This window comes from Plecotus auritus (assembly GCF_963455305.1).
Source record: "Plecotus auritus genome assembly, chromosome: 6".
Taxonomy (NCBI): domain Eukaryota; kingdom Metazoa; phylum Chordata; class Mammalia; order Chiroptera; family Vespertilionidae; genus Plecotus; species Plecotus auritus.
In genome coordinates, this window is record NC_137773.1 from 16944392 (window position 1) to 16961999 (window position 17608).

Here is a 17608-nt window from a genome sequence, read left to right on the forward strand (position 1 = left end):
TGGACAACTACAACTTTGGCATGTGCTCTGAATAATGCATATGTGTTGCTGTGGCAGAGCCTAACAAAAGGAAATGACTTAGTCTAACAAAATCAAGAAGGGTGTCTCAAGTAAGTACCATCTAGAGTGGAGGCCTTAAAGTTGAAGAAAATCTTGAAAGATGGGAGATAGAGGGACATGAGCTGAGACAAGGGAACTCATGTTATGGATTCTGGTGTCCACATTCAGGGCAAAGGAAAGAACCACTAAAGGGACAAGTTAGTTTCTGATGAGGGGCATCAGGACATGATCACTGTCACCATGTTAAATGCTCACAGTGGAGTGTGGGGGAGGTAGAGTGGGTGCAAGGACACAGCTAGGAGGTGGCAGCAGTCCCAGGTAAGAGATGCTGGCAGCTTTCACGAGGAAGGTGACCTTAGAAAATGGAGAGAAGTGAACAGATTCTAGAGGCACTTAGGAGGCAATGTTTACCAAGGATCTCATTTCTTTGTGGGCACATAGTAGGGCTCCTTGAAGTAAGTGAAGACAAGGATTTGTTCTGCGGTCTATGTGGAAATGATAGTGCTCATAATACACTTTGTTGCAGAAGAACCATTTGGCATGGGTTTCTGATTTCCAGGACTGCCCTTACTTGGAGGATTTCAGAACAAGAAGGCATTGCACTTTGTAATAACCCAGTGGAGTTCCCAATTACCTATGAATAACAACTGCTAATAGTAATAAGCTCCATTAATCAGGGAGTCTGTGTAGGCTCCAGAGACATATGAAACCTCAGGCAAGTTACTTAAACTCTCTTTGCCTCAGTTTCCTGATCTGTAAACTGGGGTAATAATAGGTGCTAATTTATAGGGTGATTGTAAGGATTAGGTGAAACACTCACATTTAGCACAGTGACAGACATGTGGTAAATGCTCAGTAAATATTATTTAACTACTATTATTAAAATAATTGTGACCTGCATTTCATTAAAAGAAAACAAGATCAAGAAGAACTGTTTAATCATTTTAAAAGACATAAATAGCCCTGGCCAGTTTGGCTCAGTGGATAGAGTGTTGGCTGGTGAACTGAAAGGTCCCAGGTTTGATTCGGGTCAAGGACATATGCCCAGGTTGTGGGCTCGATCCCCAGTGGGGGACTTGCAGGAGGAGCCGATCCATGATTCTCTCTCAAAATGGATGTTTCTATCTCTCTCTCCCTCTTCCTTCCTCTCTGAAATCAATAAAAAATATCCTATATAATAAAAGCCTAATATGCAAATCGACCAAACGGCGGACCGACTGTTAGAACAACTGGTCACTAAGATGTGCACTCACCACCAGGGAGCAGATGCTCAACGCAGGAGCTGCCCACAGCCCACAGGCCCCAGGGCCAGCCAAGGCGGTTGTCAGTGGGGGCCCACCGATTGCCTTGCCAGTTGTCCCATAGATCGGCCCTGATTGCCAGCCAGGCCTAGGGATCCTACCCGTGCATGAATTTCATGCACCAGGCCTCTAGTATATATAGACATAAATAGCTTTCTAGAGGGTCATATAGCATTAAGCAATTTACATAAAGACACACAGCTCTTAAGTGGGGAGCTAGTCTTTGACATAGATCCGTCTAGCACCAGAAGTGGTTTTGACCACTATGCAGTGGTCAAAGCCATAAAAGCAAGAAAAGGGGACCACCTCGCCACCTGCCATTTTTCATTTAGGATGGGTGCATGTTACAAGAGCTGGTTCTGTTGCTAGATCAGCTGTAGGCTAAAGGGAAGCATCCATGAGGAGTGATGACCCTTTCGAGAAAGTGACTAGAATGATGAACTTGATGATTCATTCCATCCCATGTAAATGGTAATGGCTTCCATGCCATCATGAGCACAGTAAGCTTGATTTTTAAGGTGCAGAGTCATGAAAATAGGGAAACCTTTCCATTTCCCCTGAGGGCCTTTCAGAAGATTGAGATGGTACTATTATAATGCCAAGCTTATAACATACTTTTCTCATGAAGTATTCAATATCACTTGAGGTAGGTAGTATTGAAGCTCTTACCTTACAAATAGGAAACAGAGGCTTAAAGAGGTTAAAAATTTCACCCACAGCAAGAAAGTGATAGAGGGAGGATATGAATCCAACTCTAGTTGCCTACACTGGCCTCACCAAGCTGTGATGCTTGCTCCGTCTATGCTGCCCCTTCCAGCCCATGCTTATACACAGTCCCTGAGGCCCTCTCTTTCACTCCTGAACAGGATCTGATGTCAGTCATGTGCAGCTAAGCATTTTGCTTAGTGGATGCCTACCTCTTCAGAGATTATTTGTATGTAGCTGCCAGTGTGCTAGAAATGGCTTATACTGGCCCATGAAAGCTGACTGTTAAATGTGTTGTTGTTAATCCTCATTACTGAAGTAATGTCTACTGGCTCACAAAATTCCTAAGTTAGTCTACTGGCTCAGTTAATCCTTAACTTAGCTAAGAAGCTGTAATCTTCTGGATAAGAACCTCTGGTCTGTACTGCTTAACACTTAACTGCATGGTAATCCTAGTCTCCTAAAAGTTTATAAGGGATAAAAATGTTTACCATTGTACCTTGCAAATTTGAGACAATTAAATGCCCAAAGAATATTTTTCCAAGATATCAGATGAGTGATGACCATTGAAACAAAATTGAATTGAATTCATAAAAATGTTGACACTGAATCCATCACTTAACCATTCCAAGTACTGATTTCATCCAATATACATTAAGGAAACAGAGCAAGATCATCACTTAGGTCCCAGTGACCGCTAATATTTTATTAATCTATCTTCCATAAAATGTAATTATTTCAAGTGAAGTTTAAATTCTATCCAATCATAACATTTGCCACATGAAATATTAGAATTTAAACATGGAACTCAAACTTGAAGGGGGGAAAAGCTAATATTAAATTTACTCATGTATAGATTTTAGGACTAAAATCACCTAACACAACCACCGCATCTCTTGACTTTTCTCCACATTTTCTTCTGATTACTCTTATTGTACTTTTTAGGCTGTTCTAATGAGCATGTCTGTGTCCCCTGTGTCCTTATTTTATTCCATGTATATCTTCATCATTCAGCCTAGTCTCAGTAGAAAATACTGTTTTAAAAAAGACAAAAACAAAAAACAAAAAACACCAAAAAAACAAAGTTCTCACATACCCCATGACGGTCCTCAAAATACGCCAAGCTGGTTTTGGTTAAAACAAAGAAGCGGACTTTAAAGTTCGAGGGAGAAGTTCTTCTCTTTTGTTGGGATTTCTTGATGAGCTGTTCTTCTAGGAGGATAGAGTTGTTTGAGTTGTTCATGATCCAATTCTTGAAAAGTGATGCACCTTGGGCATCAGTCCTCAGCACAACCAGAGGAAACAGCTTCAGGGCAAGGAATGCGATGGGGAGGCAGTTGATCTTGAGAGAGTTGTTCAGAGGCAACTTGCCTCCAACGTTATCTTTCTATCAGTGTTCAGTCAACATCGCTGAGCTTCCCCTCTGATGTCAAAGGCCATAACCACATCCTTTCGAAATTCACAAAACTAAGAGGCATATGTAAATAAAATACTCACACTCTTTGCTGTATGGGTTGAAAATGATATCTGAAAAAATTTAGACTCAATGACATGAAAGATTAGAGTTTAATCTTTATAGTTCTTGGGTTAGCCTATCCAATAGGTAAGGCATGTAGCACAAAGGATAGGAACATAGTCAATAGGCATAGTTTGTGTATTAGTTTACTATTGCTGCTGTAACAAATTTTCACAAACTCAGTGACTTGCAAATTTATTGTTTTAGCATTCTGTTCTTCAGAAGTCCAAAATGGGTCTCACTGGGCTAAAATCAAGATGTCAGTAGGGAAGGATCTCTAGGGTAGAATCTGTTTCTTTGCCCTTTCTAGCTTCTAGTGATGCAGAAATTTTGGACTGGAACCCGGATTCTTTGTCTGCTGGCGTCGAAGAATGAATCCACAGACAGAAGATGGTATAGCCAAGGTGGAAATTTATTAAAGAACAAGTACAGACTCCCACGTGGGGAGGGGAAAGAGTCCCACAGAACGGACTCCCACGTGGGGAGAGGGAAAGGGTCCCTCTGAGTTCCTTTTCCCTATGGCTTATATAGGCTGCAGATCTCGGTGCCTTGATATCCCCTCTGATTGGCTATGGAACATGTGAGGTTCTCTTCCCCCCACCCCCCTTCCTTATTGTTTTCCTATTCCCTTTGGGCTTTCTTCTTCTCCTTCTGGATGAAGGGCTTCCTTCTCTTTATTCTGTAAATACAGACCTTTTGCTGTTCCCACTCCCTCATTCTATGGAAATGTACCCGCCCTTGCAGCTTTTCAGCTCCCCTATTCTATGGAAATATACCTTCTGCTGCTCTGCAGCCCTGTGTTTCTTCCATAGTCCCCTTAATTTCTAAAATTCCCTAAAACCTGTCTTTTTTACCCCTAAAAATTCCTGTTTCACAACTGTAAGCCCTTCTCCTGCCTCCCTCTTTCATACTTAAGTACCCTTGAGATTACCTTGGGACTACCTGGATAATATAAAATAACCCCCCTGCCCGACTGGTGTGGCTCAGTGGTTGAGCATCAACCTATGAACCAGGAGGTCACCAGTTAGATTACAGATCAGGGCACATGCCTGGGTTGTGGGCTTGATCTCCAATAGGGATTATGCAGGAGGTAGGTGATCATTGATGTTCCTGACTCTCTCTCCCTCGCCCTTCCTCTCTGAAATCAATAAAAAATAAAATAAAGTACCTCCCCCCCCCTTATTTTAAGGTCAGATATTAGTAACCTTAATTTCATTTCATATCTTAATTTCCCATTGCCATATAACCTTACATATTCACAGGTTCCTGGGACATGAGTATCTGTAGGGGAGCCATTATTCTACCTACCGCAGCTTGAAATCTGGCTCCACCACCTAACTAGCTGAGAGATGAGACAAATTACTCAAGAGCTCTGAGTCTCATTTTTTCTCATCTGTAACAGAGAATAACAGTGCCCCTACATAAGGTACTGCAGGGCTCCCCCTCCGGCTTCCTTGCCACTCTCATCTCACACCTCGCTCACGCATTCTCACTCCAGCCCTTATGCATGCTCCTTATGCTACTTTGAACATCTGTTCATCTTGCCTGGAAACATCCTCTCTCCCTACTTAAATATATTTTATTGACTTTTTACAGAGAGGAAGGGAGTGGGATAGAGAGTTAGAAACATCGATGAGAGAGAAACATCCATCAGCTGCCTCCTGCACACCTCCTACTGGTGTTGTGCCCGCAACCAAGGTACATGCCCTTGACCGGAATCGAACCTGGGACCTTTCAGTCCACAGGCCGACGCTCTATCCACTGAGCCAAACTGGCTAGGGCAGTCTCTCTCCCTACTTTGCCTGGTTACCTCTAAATGATACTGCAAGTCTCAGCCTGCATGTCACTTCCTCAGAGAAGTCTTCCTGGCTTTCCTAACTCAAATCCACCAATTATGCCCAGATGACACCTTATACATGTCTCTTTTACCTCTTATGACAGTTGCAATTATACATTTTGGAGGGTGATTTTTGGGTTAATACCTGTGTTCCCCACTAGTCTAGAAGGTCCGTGATGGTCAGGATTATGTGTGGTTTTGCTCATCATTATATATTCAGCAACCATCACAGTGCCTAGCACATAAAAAAGGATGTGTTGAGTAAATAATCACCAAACTGGGTCAGACAATTAAAAGAGACATGAAGCATAAAACACGTAAGAAAAACATTGAAATTTTTTTATTTTAAATAATTTAAATAAAAACCCATAGAAATCTCTCTACACTGCAGGTAGATAATTACTTTTCTGTTCCAAAATTTAGTGGAAAAACAGAAAATAAGTATATCTCTCAAAATGGCATAATAAACAAGGTGCGTTGGCTCTGAAGGTAGACAAAAGTGTGTTGGAATCCCAGTTCTGTCACTTACTAAGCTGATTATATATGAGTGAGCTCCTTACCTTGTCTGCTCTTTAGTTACCTTGTGAGGGGCCTTTTTGGGAACTGAAGCTGTGAATGGTGGATACTATGTATCTTGCCTTAGAATTAGTACGTATTTGAAGTATAATAGTGAGCCCTTGTCTAGCGTGAATAGAAAAGAAATCTCAGTGTAGGCAGAGATGGCATATACTGTACAGAGATAAATAATGAAACAAGACGATCATTCTTGCTGTATAGGAATGCAATTATCTAAAATTAATTTTAAAATGTAAATTATAAGATTACAGTTTAATGTTGTTTCATATATTGGCTGCCCCTGCATAATCAAGGCACTGAGAATGGTGGGGAAGGGGACATTTTAAATGATCCCTCCTCTCCCATTCTGAGGTTTTAAGACATATTCCCAAAAGAAGAAATATATATATATATATATATGCTTTTGAAATGTGTTTGAGACAGTGATTTCTATTTTCTACAAGTATCTATTCGCCCTTTCTTCCCAGGTAATTGATTCTCTAAAGGTTACTTGGACATCTGGCTAGCCAGAATAAAGATTACATTTTTCAGACCTAGCCGGTTTGGCTTAGTGGATAGTGTCAGCCTGCGAAACTAAGGGTCCCAGGTTCGATTCTGATCAAGGGCTTATACCTAGGATGCAGGCTCCTCCCTGGCCTGGGCCCAGGTCAGGGCACATGCAGGAGGCAACCAATCAATGTGTTTCTCTCACATCAATATTCTCACTCTAAAAATCAATGGAAAATATCCTCGGGTGAGGATTATTTAAAAAAAAAAGATTACATTTTTCAGTCATGTAACTGAATTCTAGCTAATGGAACATAGCGTAAGTGATGAATATGACTTTTAAGAAATGTCCTTAAAGGCAATCATCATACCATATTCATTCTCTTTTTCCTTCCTCTTGCTGACTAGAATGTGGATGTGGTTGGAGCTGGAGCAGCTGTATTATATTATGAGGTAGAAATTATATGTTGAGGACAATGACACATAAGATAGAAGGAGCTTGGGACCTGGTGACCTTGGATCCTCCATGCCAGCCTGGGAGCACTTTTTTTTTTTTTTTAAATATATTTTATTGATATTTCACAGAGAGGAAGGGAGAGGGATAGAGAGCTAGAAACATCGATGAGAGAGAAACATCGATCAGCTGCCTCCTGCACACCTCCCTCTGAGGATGTGCCCGCAACCAAGGTACATGCCCTTGACCGGAATCGAACCCGGGACCCTTCAGTCCGCAGGCCGACGCTCTATCCACTGAGCCAAACCGGTTTCGGCACTTTTTTTTTTTTTTTTAACAAAAAGAAATAAAGTTCTAGGCCCTCATTATTTTGACATCCTGTCATAAACACAACCCTAATTCTAACTAATACACAGCTATATTCCAAACTAGACTGTAAACTCCTTTGAGAAGGAGAAATTTATACCTGGTTTATTCAAGATGAAAGATGTACAGACTTCACAAAGTATCTTATGTGGGTACTTGAGGCCCGGTGCACAAAATTCATGCACTTGGGGGGGGTATCCCTCAGCCTGGATTTCGAGATGGCACAGGCCAGGCTGAGGGACCCCACTGGTGCATGATCAGGGCCGGGGAGGGACACGGGAGGTTGGCCAGCCAGGGAGGGGCCATGGGAGGGGTCCAGGGCGTGTTTGGCCTGTCTCGCTCAGTCCCAATCGGCCAGACCTCAGCAGCAAGCTAACCTACTGGTCAGAGCATCTGCTCACTGGTGGTCAGTGCACATCAGAGCAACTGGTCAACCAGTCGATTGTCTGCCCCCTGGTGGTCAGTGCATGTCATAGCGACTGGTCAACAGGTTGACTGTCTGTCCCCTGGTGGTAAGTGCACATCATAGCAAGCGGTTGAGCGGCCTTAGCATATCATTAGCATATTACTCTTTGATCGGTTGAATGGCTGACCAGACGACCAGACACTTAGCATATTAGGCTTTTATTATATAGGATTGTGATAGGAACCTTTCATTTGCCAAGTCTCCATGGAGTACAGTCAAAGCAATTTTATTTCTTCTCTCATAGCACCTTCAAACTCACTCACTGGGATTTGTCTTTGTAACTGTAAGGTCCCAATATTTTCCCTCTTACTTTCAGGGACATGTATGTGAAAATGAATAGTTCCTTTGCTTTTGTTTACAAAGTTCAATTCACAAGAGCCAACTTCAAGAAGCTCCCACACATCAAAGATGGAAGAATTTGGGCATCAAAAAGAACAATAGTGTAAATGAACTGAAGAACAACAAAAATGTTAAAATCACAAGTTTATAAGACATTTGAAGAAAAATCCCAACTCATTGATCATTTTTGGAAGATGCTGGAGAACCAACTTATTATTCTGGAAATTTCCTGAAGAACTCTATCTCAGTTTAGTAATCAAATATTTAATAAGGGAAAGTCCTTTAGAGAAGAATTCCAGCTAATACATGAAAAAGTGATAGAATATCACCACTTTGCAACCCCAATGCCATAATGGGTCTGTGCAGCCATCATCAATGACTGCTAAAATCATTATGTGAGCCCTAGCCGGTTTTGCTCAGTGGGTAGAGTGTCGGCCTGCTGACTGAATGGTCCCAGGTTCAATTCCAATCAATGGCACATGCCTGGGTTGTGGGCTTGATCTCCAGTAGGGGGCATGCAGGAGGCAGCCAATCAATGATTCTCTCTCATCATTGATGTTTCCATCTCTCTCTCCCTCTACCTTCCTCTCTGAAATCAATAAAAATATATTAAAAAAATAAAAATAAATAAAATCATTATGTGAAAAGCCACCAGGAAAATTTATAATTTATATATCAGACTGATAATACTATAATACATTGATCAACTTTAACATCACAAAAAAGAGAGACAACTAGACATTCTGTTTCCTGATGTGATGCTATAGGAAGCACACAAAACTACCTACGCAGAGGTCTTGCAAAAAAAAAAAAAAATCAAACATGAATTTTCATCAGACCTCAAGATCTATATCCAAGTTTGCAGGAAATACAGGAAATAGAGGAACATGACAAATTCATGGAGATGTAATTGGGTAAGTCCAAACTACACAAAACATTAAAGACAAGCGACTAGTGTCTACAGCAAATAGGTCCAAGGAGAACCTACAGACTGAAAGAGACTTTAAGAGACATGTCAAGCATGTGATTATTTTGTTTAGATATAGATTCAAACAAATTAATTGTAGAAAGATATGATGAGATAATTAGAAATCAGGACACTGAATATTTGATTATTAATGAATCATTATTCATTAATCAAATTTTTATTTTTATTCATTTTAAAGGTGTGGTAATAGCACTGTTGTTATGATAAAGGAGTCTTTATTTTGCACAGAAACATACTGAAATAACTATTGATACAATAGTAAAATGTTTGAGATTTGCTTTGCTATAATCCAGTGGAGAGGGAGAAATAGGTAGGGGAAGAGATAAAAACTGTTTGGCCATGAGTTGACAATTGAAGCTGAGTGATGGGTAGATGGGAGTACTTTATTCTGTTCTTTTTTTTTAAAAAAAAAAAATATATATATATATAAATATATATATATATATATATATATATATATATATATATATATATATTTATTTATTTTTTACAGAGAGGAAGGGAGAGGGATAGAGAGCTAGAAACATTGATGAGAGAGAAACATCCATCAGCTGCCTCCTGCACACCTCCCACTGGGGATGTGCCTGCAACCAAGGCACACACCCTTGACCGGAATCGAACCTGGGATCTTTCAGTCTGCAGGTCGACGCTCTATCCACTGAGCCAAACCGGTTAGGGCCTTTATTCTATTCTTTTTGCATTGCTATATGTTTGAAATTTTCCATAATGAAAAGTTAAGGGGAAAAAAGGCCTGTCCAATTCAGTGTAAATCAAAACTCCAAACATGCATTCAATTTAATGCTTTTCCCCTTAAGCTAAGTGTGGTTCTGCTTCAGGCTTCGAAACATGTTACCTTTTCCACTGAGTCCTAACTCCTCCTTCCCCACCACATTCTAGCCAGGCTCCCAACCTACCCCTTCAGGCTCAGGTGTGGGGAGGAAGAAGGGAGAAGGCACAGCATTCAATGAGGCAACAGGTGTAATCTCAGTTGATGTCCTCTGAATGTAGATGCACTGTTGCTGCTCTTTCTTTCATGGGAAAGTTTTGTCACTGTCATTATTTTCAGAGGGCCCTGACAGTACTTCTCTTGGCCTGGGAGATGCCACTCTGACTGGCCGATGAGCCCAACCCTCAGCCCTTGGCCTTCTGCTCGTCCACCTCCAGGGTGCCTCCTGCTCTCCCATCTCTGTTGGCATCCCTTTGCCCATCGGTTATCCTCCTGGGTGGATTTTCCTTGAAAGTGAGCTGCATGCCACTCATTCCCTCCCGTGACTCTACTTGAAGACGCAGGCATCCTTGGCCTGTGGTTTATAGATGTTCCTCTTGCCCCAGTACAGCCCCTTCTCCCTTTGGCACCAAATAAGCAGCTCTTCCATAAGCCTTCACCATTACATTTTGCCAAATAGGATTTAGATCTCAGTCCTTACGTCTCCCAAACTCTATGAGGTTTATGCCAAGCTCATTGAGAATTCCCTTAAAGTCCTCGTCACTTGGCTTCTGGTGGATACAAGCAAACACTCTCCTTTACCCTGGGCGGGTTGTGAGAGGAAATGCATGCTGCACCCAAATCTCTCTCTTGATTTTTCAAACTCTTCTGTTCTAAAGGCTGCAGGTGGGTGAACACTACCACTGGCAGAACCTGTTTTGCCTCTTAATTGTGTCAAGCATGGATAATACAGTGCTCCTTCTTAGGACAGGAAGGTACTTGATTCCTTTAATTGTATTATTTCAGGCCTTTGCCTAAAACTGAGTTAGCAAAGCCTCATTTAACATTTTATAATTTTCTAATGAAAACAGCAACTCTAGATACAATTATTTGTACAATGACATCAGAAATTTTGCTTCTTACTTCTTAGCTCTGTGTTGGCTTCATGCTTAGGCAGGCTTTCCTCTATGGCAGCAAAGTGGGCTGTCACTTTACCAATAGAACTGGATTCTTTTTTCCTAATAGTTCCAGAAAAAGTCTCAGAACTGTGAATCATTTTCCTGGCTTGGGTGACATGCAAACATGTACCTCAATCATTACAGCCAAGGCAATGGAATATTTTTGTTATCTATCTCTAGGTCTGCACCCTATCCTGGATTTGGGGGTGGGATACAGTCAGCCCTACCCAATCCTAAAGACTAAGGTGGTTCTCCAAAGTGCTGCCACTGGAGAAAGAGGAATGGATGCTGGCTCATCAATAAATGATCTCAGCCCTACATTGACCTGAAGCCCATCTTCTTTGTTGCTTTCTCATTTGAGGCCTTACAATTCCAGTCCTCTTTTCTGGTCCAAGGAACAGCCATTTAGATAAAGGAAGGTGCTTCTTATATCACTCTAGAGCCCTCCTATGTCCAGGCCCAAGCGATCCTTCTCTTAGGATAAGCCTGGAAGCCCTTTATTTTCCTTATGGTTCTTATCCAAACGTGGTCAGGTTTATTTGTATCTGTTTGAGGGTGACACTAAGAATATTTGGTAAGTACATAGTCTCTTTTCTTCTGAAAAAAATTACTTTAAAAAATCCTTATTTATCCTAGAGCTACCAATCCTAGAAGAAAAAAAGTGAGCACACGCACACAGAGGTATATGTATGAAATGTTCAATGCAGTGTTGTTTGTAATGGAAATGATATATGTGCATCAGTGAGAAATTGGTTAAATAACCTATGGTGCATCAATTCAATGGAACATCACAAGATCATGAAAATGAATAATGGATATGCATAAGCTATGACCTCAAAAAGTAAAAGATCTACTATTAACACAGAAAAGGTGCAGACCAGTAAGTATGGTATGATCCATTTTTACATAAAAGCATTTTGTGTTTATATTAATGTATATGTATATGCATAGGGCAATGTCAGGAAGGTTACATATCAAACTTCTAGCAAATGGGACTGGAGAGGTAGAGAGATGTTTCACTTTTTTTTAAGTTGGTTTTTTATTTTTAATTTTTTAATCCTCACCAGAGGACATGCTTTTATTGATTTGAGAGAGAGAGGAATGGAGAGGGAGAGAAAAATCGATGTAAGAGTGAAACATTGATTGGTTGCCTCCTGCATGTGCCTGACCAGGAATAGAACCCGCAACCTTTCAATATATGGGACGACATTCCTCCTGACTGAGCCACACCAGCCAGGATCGATGTTGCACTTTCAAATTCATATAATTCAAAAAGGTAATATTGTGGAGGAATATTTTTACTTTTCAATTTAAAATAAAAATATGTCCTTTGTCAGAAATCATTGGTTTGATTAGTAGAAGACAGTGATCACTGAGGTGGCCAGAAGCTTAGAGCTATTTTTTTAAAATATATTTTATTGATATTTTACAGAGAGGAAGGGAGAGGGATAGAGAGTTAGAAACATCGCTGAGAGAGAAACATTGATCAGCTGCCTCCTGCACACCCCCCACTGGGATGTGCCCGCAACCAAGGTACATGCCCTTGACTGGAATCGAACCCGGGACCCTTCAGTCCGCAGGCCAACGCTCTATCCACTGAGCCAAACCGGTCAGGGCAGAGCTATTTTTTTGAAATATATATATTCTTGGTTATAAAAGCGAAATATATTCTTGCTGGAGAAGCAGACCAGCAAATAGACAAAAATAATAATCATTTCCAGTCTCACCCCTCAAAGAAAATCAATGTTAACATTTATTTTGCGTTCTTCCAGTATATTTTCAGAGTTAAATTTAATATTTAATTGCAATTATCATCTTATTCCATCTTCTGGATCATTTACTCCCTTCTACCTGTATAGAGGTTTTCATCTTTATTTTGAACTTTGATGTTAACTGTTTTATTACTTGTGTGCCTATTTTATCGCAAGCTTTTTTTAAAAAATTATTTTTTATTGATTTCCGAGAGGAAGGGAGAGGGAGAGAGAGAAAGAAACATCAATGATGAGAGAAAAATCACTAATCGGCTGCCTTCTACACGTCCTACTGGGGATTGAGCCTACAACACCGGGGCCGGGAATTGAACTGTGACCTCTTGGTTCATAGGTCAACACTCAACCATTGAGCCACGCTGGCTGAGCCATTATAAGCTTTGATGGGGAGCTCAAGAAGTTAAAATTGTTGTAGCTTTAGCTATGTGGTTAATAGGCTTAGTAGCTAATGCATGTAGAAAGCTATTAGTCCAGGGACTGGAGTGTATGGACCTGTCCTGACTTCAGAGGACTAGCAAGCAATTCGACCCTTGTGATCTAGGAGGACTTTGAATGGCCAAGACAGTACCTGAACCATTGTGCTTCAGGAAGAGAGTGTCTGCCACCCAGGATGTAGATGAAGAATCACGGTCAGCCCTAGCTGATTTGGCTCTGTGCGGAGAGCACTGGCCTGCAGACTGAAGGGTCCCAGGTTCAATTCCGGTCAAGGGCACATGCCCAGGTTGCGGGCTCCATCCCCAGTATGGAGTGTGGGGGAGGCAGCTGATTGATGATTCTCTGTCATCATTGATATTTCTCTCTAACTCTCCCTTCCTCTCTGAAATCAGTAAAAATATATTTTAAAGAAATCACTGGTCAGCAGATGAAGGGATGCTCAGAAAATCACCAGACTGCACCTTTTATCTGATTAACCTATTTTCTCCTGAGTTCCAAACCCTTTACCTACACTTCTCTTCTCCTTATAAGAAGGGTTGGCTTGAGATGAGATGAAAGATGACAACCTTTAAAGGCACATAACCTGCCTTGTTCTCAGACCATCAGCCCTCTGAATAAAGTGCCCATTCAGATTCAATCCTTGTCTCTACTTAGTGGTTCCAGTGGTGACGGGTAGCACCAAGGCTGACTTTTCCAGTTTCAGCTTCTTCAGTACAACACCAAAGAAATAAATATATAATCTGAGGCGGGACATCTCATGGCTTAGAAACATAGCAAAATTGGAACCAGAGAGAAGGAAATAGTCCTAAGACTGATGAGCAGGGCAGAATTTTGGCTCTGAGTCGGGCTAGATATGGCTGAGCAGAACAGAAACAAGGGAGCAGAAGAAGAGTAGGAGGTGAAGAGGGGCGCCGCTAGTCAGACCAGCAAATTGAGAAATACAATTATTTTGATCACCTGTCTGACTCTTTTATGTATCCCAGCCCATTTTCTTTTGAAACCCAAGGCAGAAGCAAACTGATTTGCATAATGGCCCTCCGGGGAAGAGTCTAGGTGACTGTGGTCTTTCTCTGACAGCCAAAGGTAAGGCAGAAATCAGACTGGCTTCCTGAAGTCCTAGGTGCCCAAGGCTAACCGCAGCTCATCCCACGCCATCTCAGCTTAGCAGCATCAACATAAATGAACCGTGGATTGTATTTTGGGCCAGGGGACTTACCCAGCGCAGACATATTGTGTACAGTATGGAAATCTCCCCACCCGCACATCCTGCCTAGCTCACAGTGCCCTCTCAGGGGGCATATTCATTGAAAAGTCTACTGATAGCTGTCTGCTTGCCTTGTTTTTCAAAATAATAGATGGGGGAACAAAAGGGATGGACTTGGAACCTCTTCCCATGATAAATAGGTAGACTTAGACCATCTATAATCTTGCGTATCTACATATATTCAGTACATCCTATCCAGGGTTTTGTATTTTCACTCGTTACATCTCTTCTATTTAGGCCAATTTAAAATGCACATAAAACTATCCTCAGAATTGTGGGTTTGGCAGTTTTTCTTCTTACAAAAACAATTATTGGTTATGGATGTTATTAGGCCCACCATTCATTCAACTTATTCTGTATTCCTCTAGCATGTATTTCACTTCCTTCCTGTTTTGTCTTGTTTCTTCACCGTGTTCTCCTACTGGATTATAAACTCTTTGGCTTGAGGGTCATGGCTTATACATGCTTCACTATATTCCTCCATAGGAAAAAATGACTCAAAATTAAAAAGTTGTAAAGCAGGCAACATGTACTTCCAATGTCATATTAAAGCTTGTTTAATATGCCTGCCCAAGGATTATTTAATTGTACAGGAGAGGAAAGTAAGACAATGAGATTGGATCAATAAATCAAGAGTGAAGTATTCTTATCTATTATTATTATTTTTTAATTTAATAAATCTTTATTGTTCAGATTATTACAATTGTTCCTCTTTTTTCCCCCATAGCTCCCCTCCACCCGGTTCCCACCCCACCCTCTGCCCTTACTCCCCCCACCCCACTGTCCTCATCCATAGGTCTACGATTTTTGTCCAGTCTCTTCCTGCACCCCGCACACCCCTTTCTTCCTGAGAATTGTCAGTCCACTCCCTTTCCATGCCCCTGATTCTATTATATCCACCATTTTATTCTTTTCATCAGATTTTTTTATTCACTTGATTTTTAGATTCACTTGTTGATAGTTATGTATTTGTTGTTCATAATTTTTATCTTTACCTTTTTTTTCTTCTTCCTCTTCTTAAAGAATACCTTTCAGCATTTCATATAATACTGGTTTGGTGGTGATGAACTCCTTTAGCTTTTTCTTATCTGTGAAGCTCTTTATCTGACCTTCAATTCTGAATGATAGCTTTGCTGGGTAGAGTAATCTTGGTTGTGGGTTCTTGCTATTCATCACTTTAAATATTTCTTGCCACTCCCATCTGGCCTGCAGAGTAGGTAACTAACTGTTTTTCTCTTGCTGCTTTTAATATTCTCTCTTTGTCTTTTGCTCTTGGCATTTTAATTATGATGTGTCTTGGTGTGGTCCTCTTTGGATTCCTTTTGTTTGGTGTTCTCTGCTCTTCCTGGACTTGTAAGTTTATTTCTTTCACCAGGTGGGGGAAGTTTTCTGTCATTATTTCTTCAAATAGGTTTTCAGTATCTTGCTCTCTTTCTTCTTCTGGCACCCCCATAATTCTGATGTTGGTACATTTGAAGTTGTCCCAGAGGCTCCTTACACTATCTTTATATTTTTGGATTCTTTTTTCTTTTTTCTTTCCCGGTTGAGTGTTTTTTGCTTCTTTGTATTTCAAATCTTTGACTTGATTCTTGCAATCCTCTAGTCTGATCTCTGTATATTATTTTTTATTTCAGTCAGTGTATGCTTAATTTCTAGTTGGTCATTTTTCATATCCTCGAGGTTCTCGCTAAATTTATCAGCCTTTTCTAGAAAATTCTTGAAAAACCTTATAACCGTGGTTTTGAACTCTATATCCAGTTGTTTGCTTTCCTCCATTTCCTTCATTTGTGATCTGTTTCTTTGTCTCTGCATTTTGGTTGCTTCCCTGAGTTGATAGAGTGGCTTTGTGTGCTAGGTGTCCTATAGGGCCCAGTGGCTCAGCCTCCCCAGTTACCTGAGGTGGACACTCTTGGTGCACCCCTTTGTGGGCTGTGTGCAAAGTCTTGTAGTTAAGCCTTGATTGTTGTTGGTATCACTGGGAGGAATTGACCTCCAGGCCAATTGGCTGTGAGGATCAGCTGTGTCTACGCTGGGAGAACTTCTATGCTGGAGACACCCTTATGAGACAAGACTTGCAAAAGCCTCTGTGCTCAGCTTGGATGGGGCGGAGTCTCAGGGCTGAGCAGACAGCATTGGTTTCCTGTCAGCCCTGCCCTAATAGGCCCCTGTGTCTCAGTGTCCCGTGGTAATTGCTGCAAGCACCTCTGAGAGAAAGCCACCCTCAAGTTCTGCCTGCTGCCAGACAGTCCAGTTTCTCCCCAAATGAGTCTGGGTCCCCAGAGTCTCACCCAGAACTGGAGTTCAGCGCAGCTGGGAGCTTTTGTCTCCTTCCCACTTGAGAAAGCCAGCCGCGCACTCAGTTGCCAGTCCTCTCCGCGCGTTTATCAGTACCTCTGCCTCCTGCAGCTCCTCTGAGTCTCAGTGTGCTTTTCTCTTTCCTTCTAGTTGTAGAATTTCCACTTAGCCAGCCTTCCTGTGGTTCTGGATGATGTCCGTTTTGTCTTTTAGTTGTAGTTTTGAAATTGTTGTGCGAGGCAGCAGTTTAGGTGTTTACCTATGCCGCCATCTTGGTTTCTCCCTCCTTATCTATTATTTTTAACAGCTTTATTGAGATACATTTCACATACCATAAACTTTATCCATTAGAAGTGTGCAGTCCAGTGGTTTTCAGTATGTTTACAGAGTTGTGTACCTATCACAATGTAATTTTAGAACATTTTCAGCACCCCAAGAAAGCTAATATTGATCCAAATCTCAGACTCTGTAAACTTAACTTATAGACTTTTGTTTAGTAGAAAAGATAACCCAAAGGTTATCCTTTTATTGCCTTGTAGAAATTAAACCATTTTTTAAAAAATCTAGCCTGGCAATGTTAGCCCACCATTCTTTCTCCAATGCCAATGCATATTCCTAATTCCCTTTTGAACCATCTTTACCATCCTACTGGTTCCCTTATTAATGAATTAATTAAATTTTTGACATGTTTTCATTCTGTATTTGTGTTAGAGTCATGTTTACAAATATTTGAAATTTATATTTGACAACCTGAATACTCTCAGCACACTGACGGGCACTTAGTAGGCAATCAATAAATACATCTTGATAAATTAATCTCCATTTTTTTTGGTAAGGATGTGTTAGAGTTTTAAACTTTGGAAGAAG

General features: G+C 41.0%; 1 protein-coding gene across 1 annotated transcript in view; it reads right to left on the bottom strand.

The window, feature by feature from the left end:
* The window catches only part of ITK (IL2 inducible T cell kinase), a gene marked incomplete at its 5' end in the record, with an annotated part of 49451 nt that extends 46142 nt beyond the window's left edge, over positions 1-3309 (bottom strand). Inside the window, one exon of the mRNA XM_080672687.1 lies at positions 3163-3309. Within this exon, the coding sequence (XP_080528813.1) occupies positions 3163-3309 (147 nt within the window). The remainder of the gene's footprint in view (positions 1-3162) is intronic.
* Positions 3310-17608: the final 14299 nt, after the last annotated feature.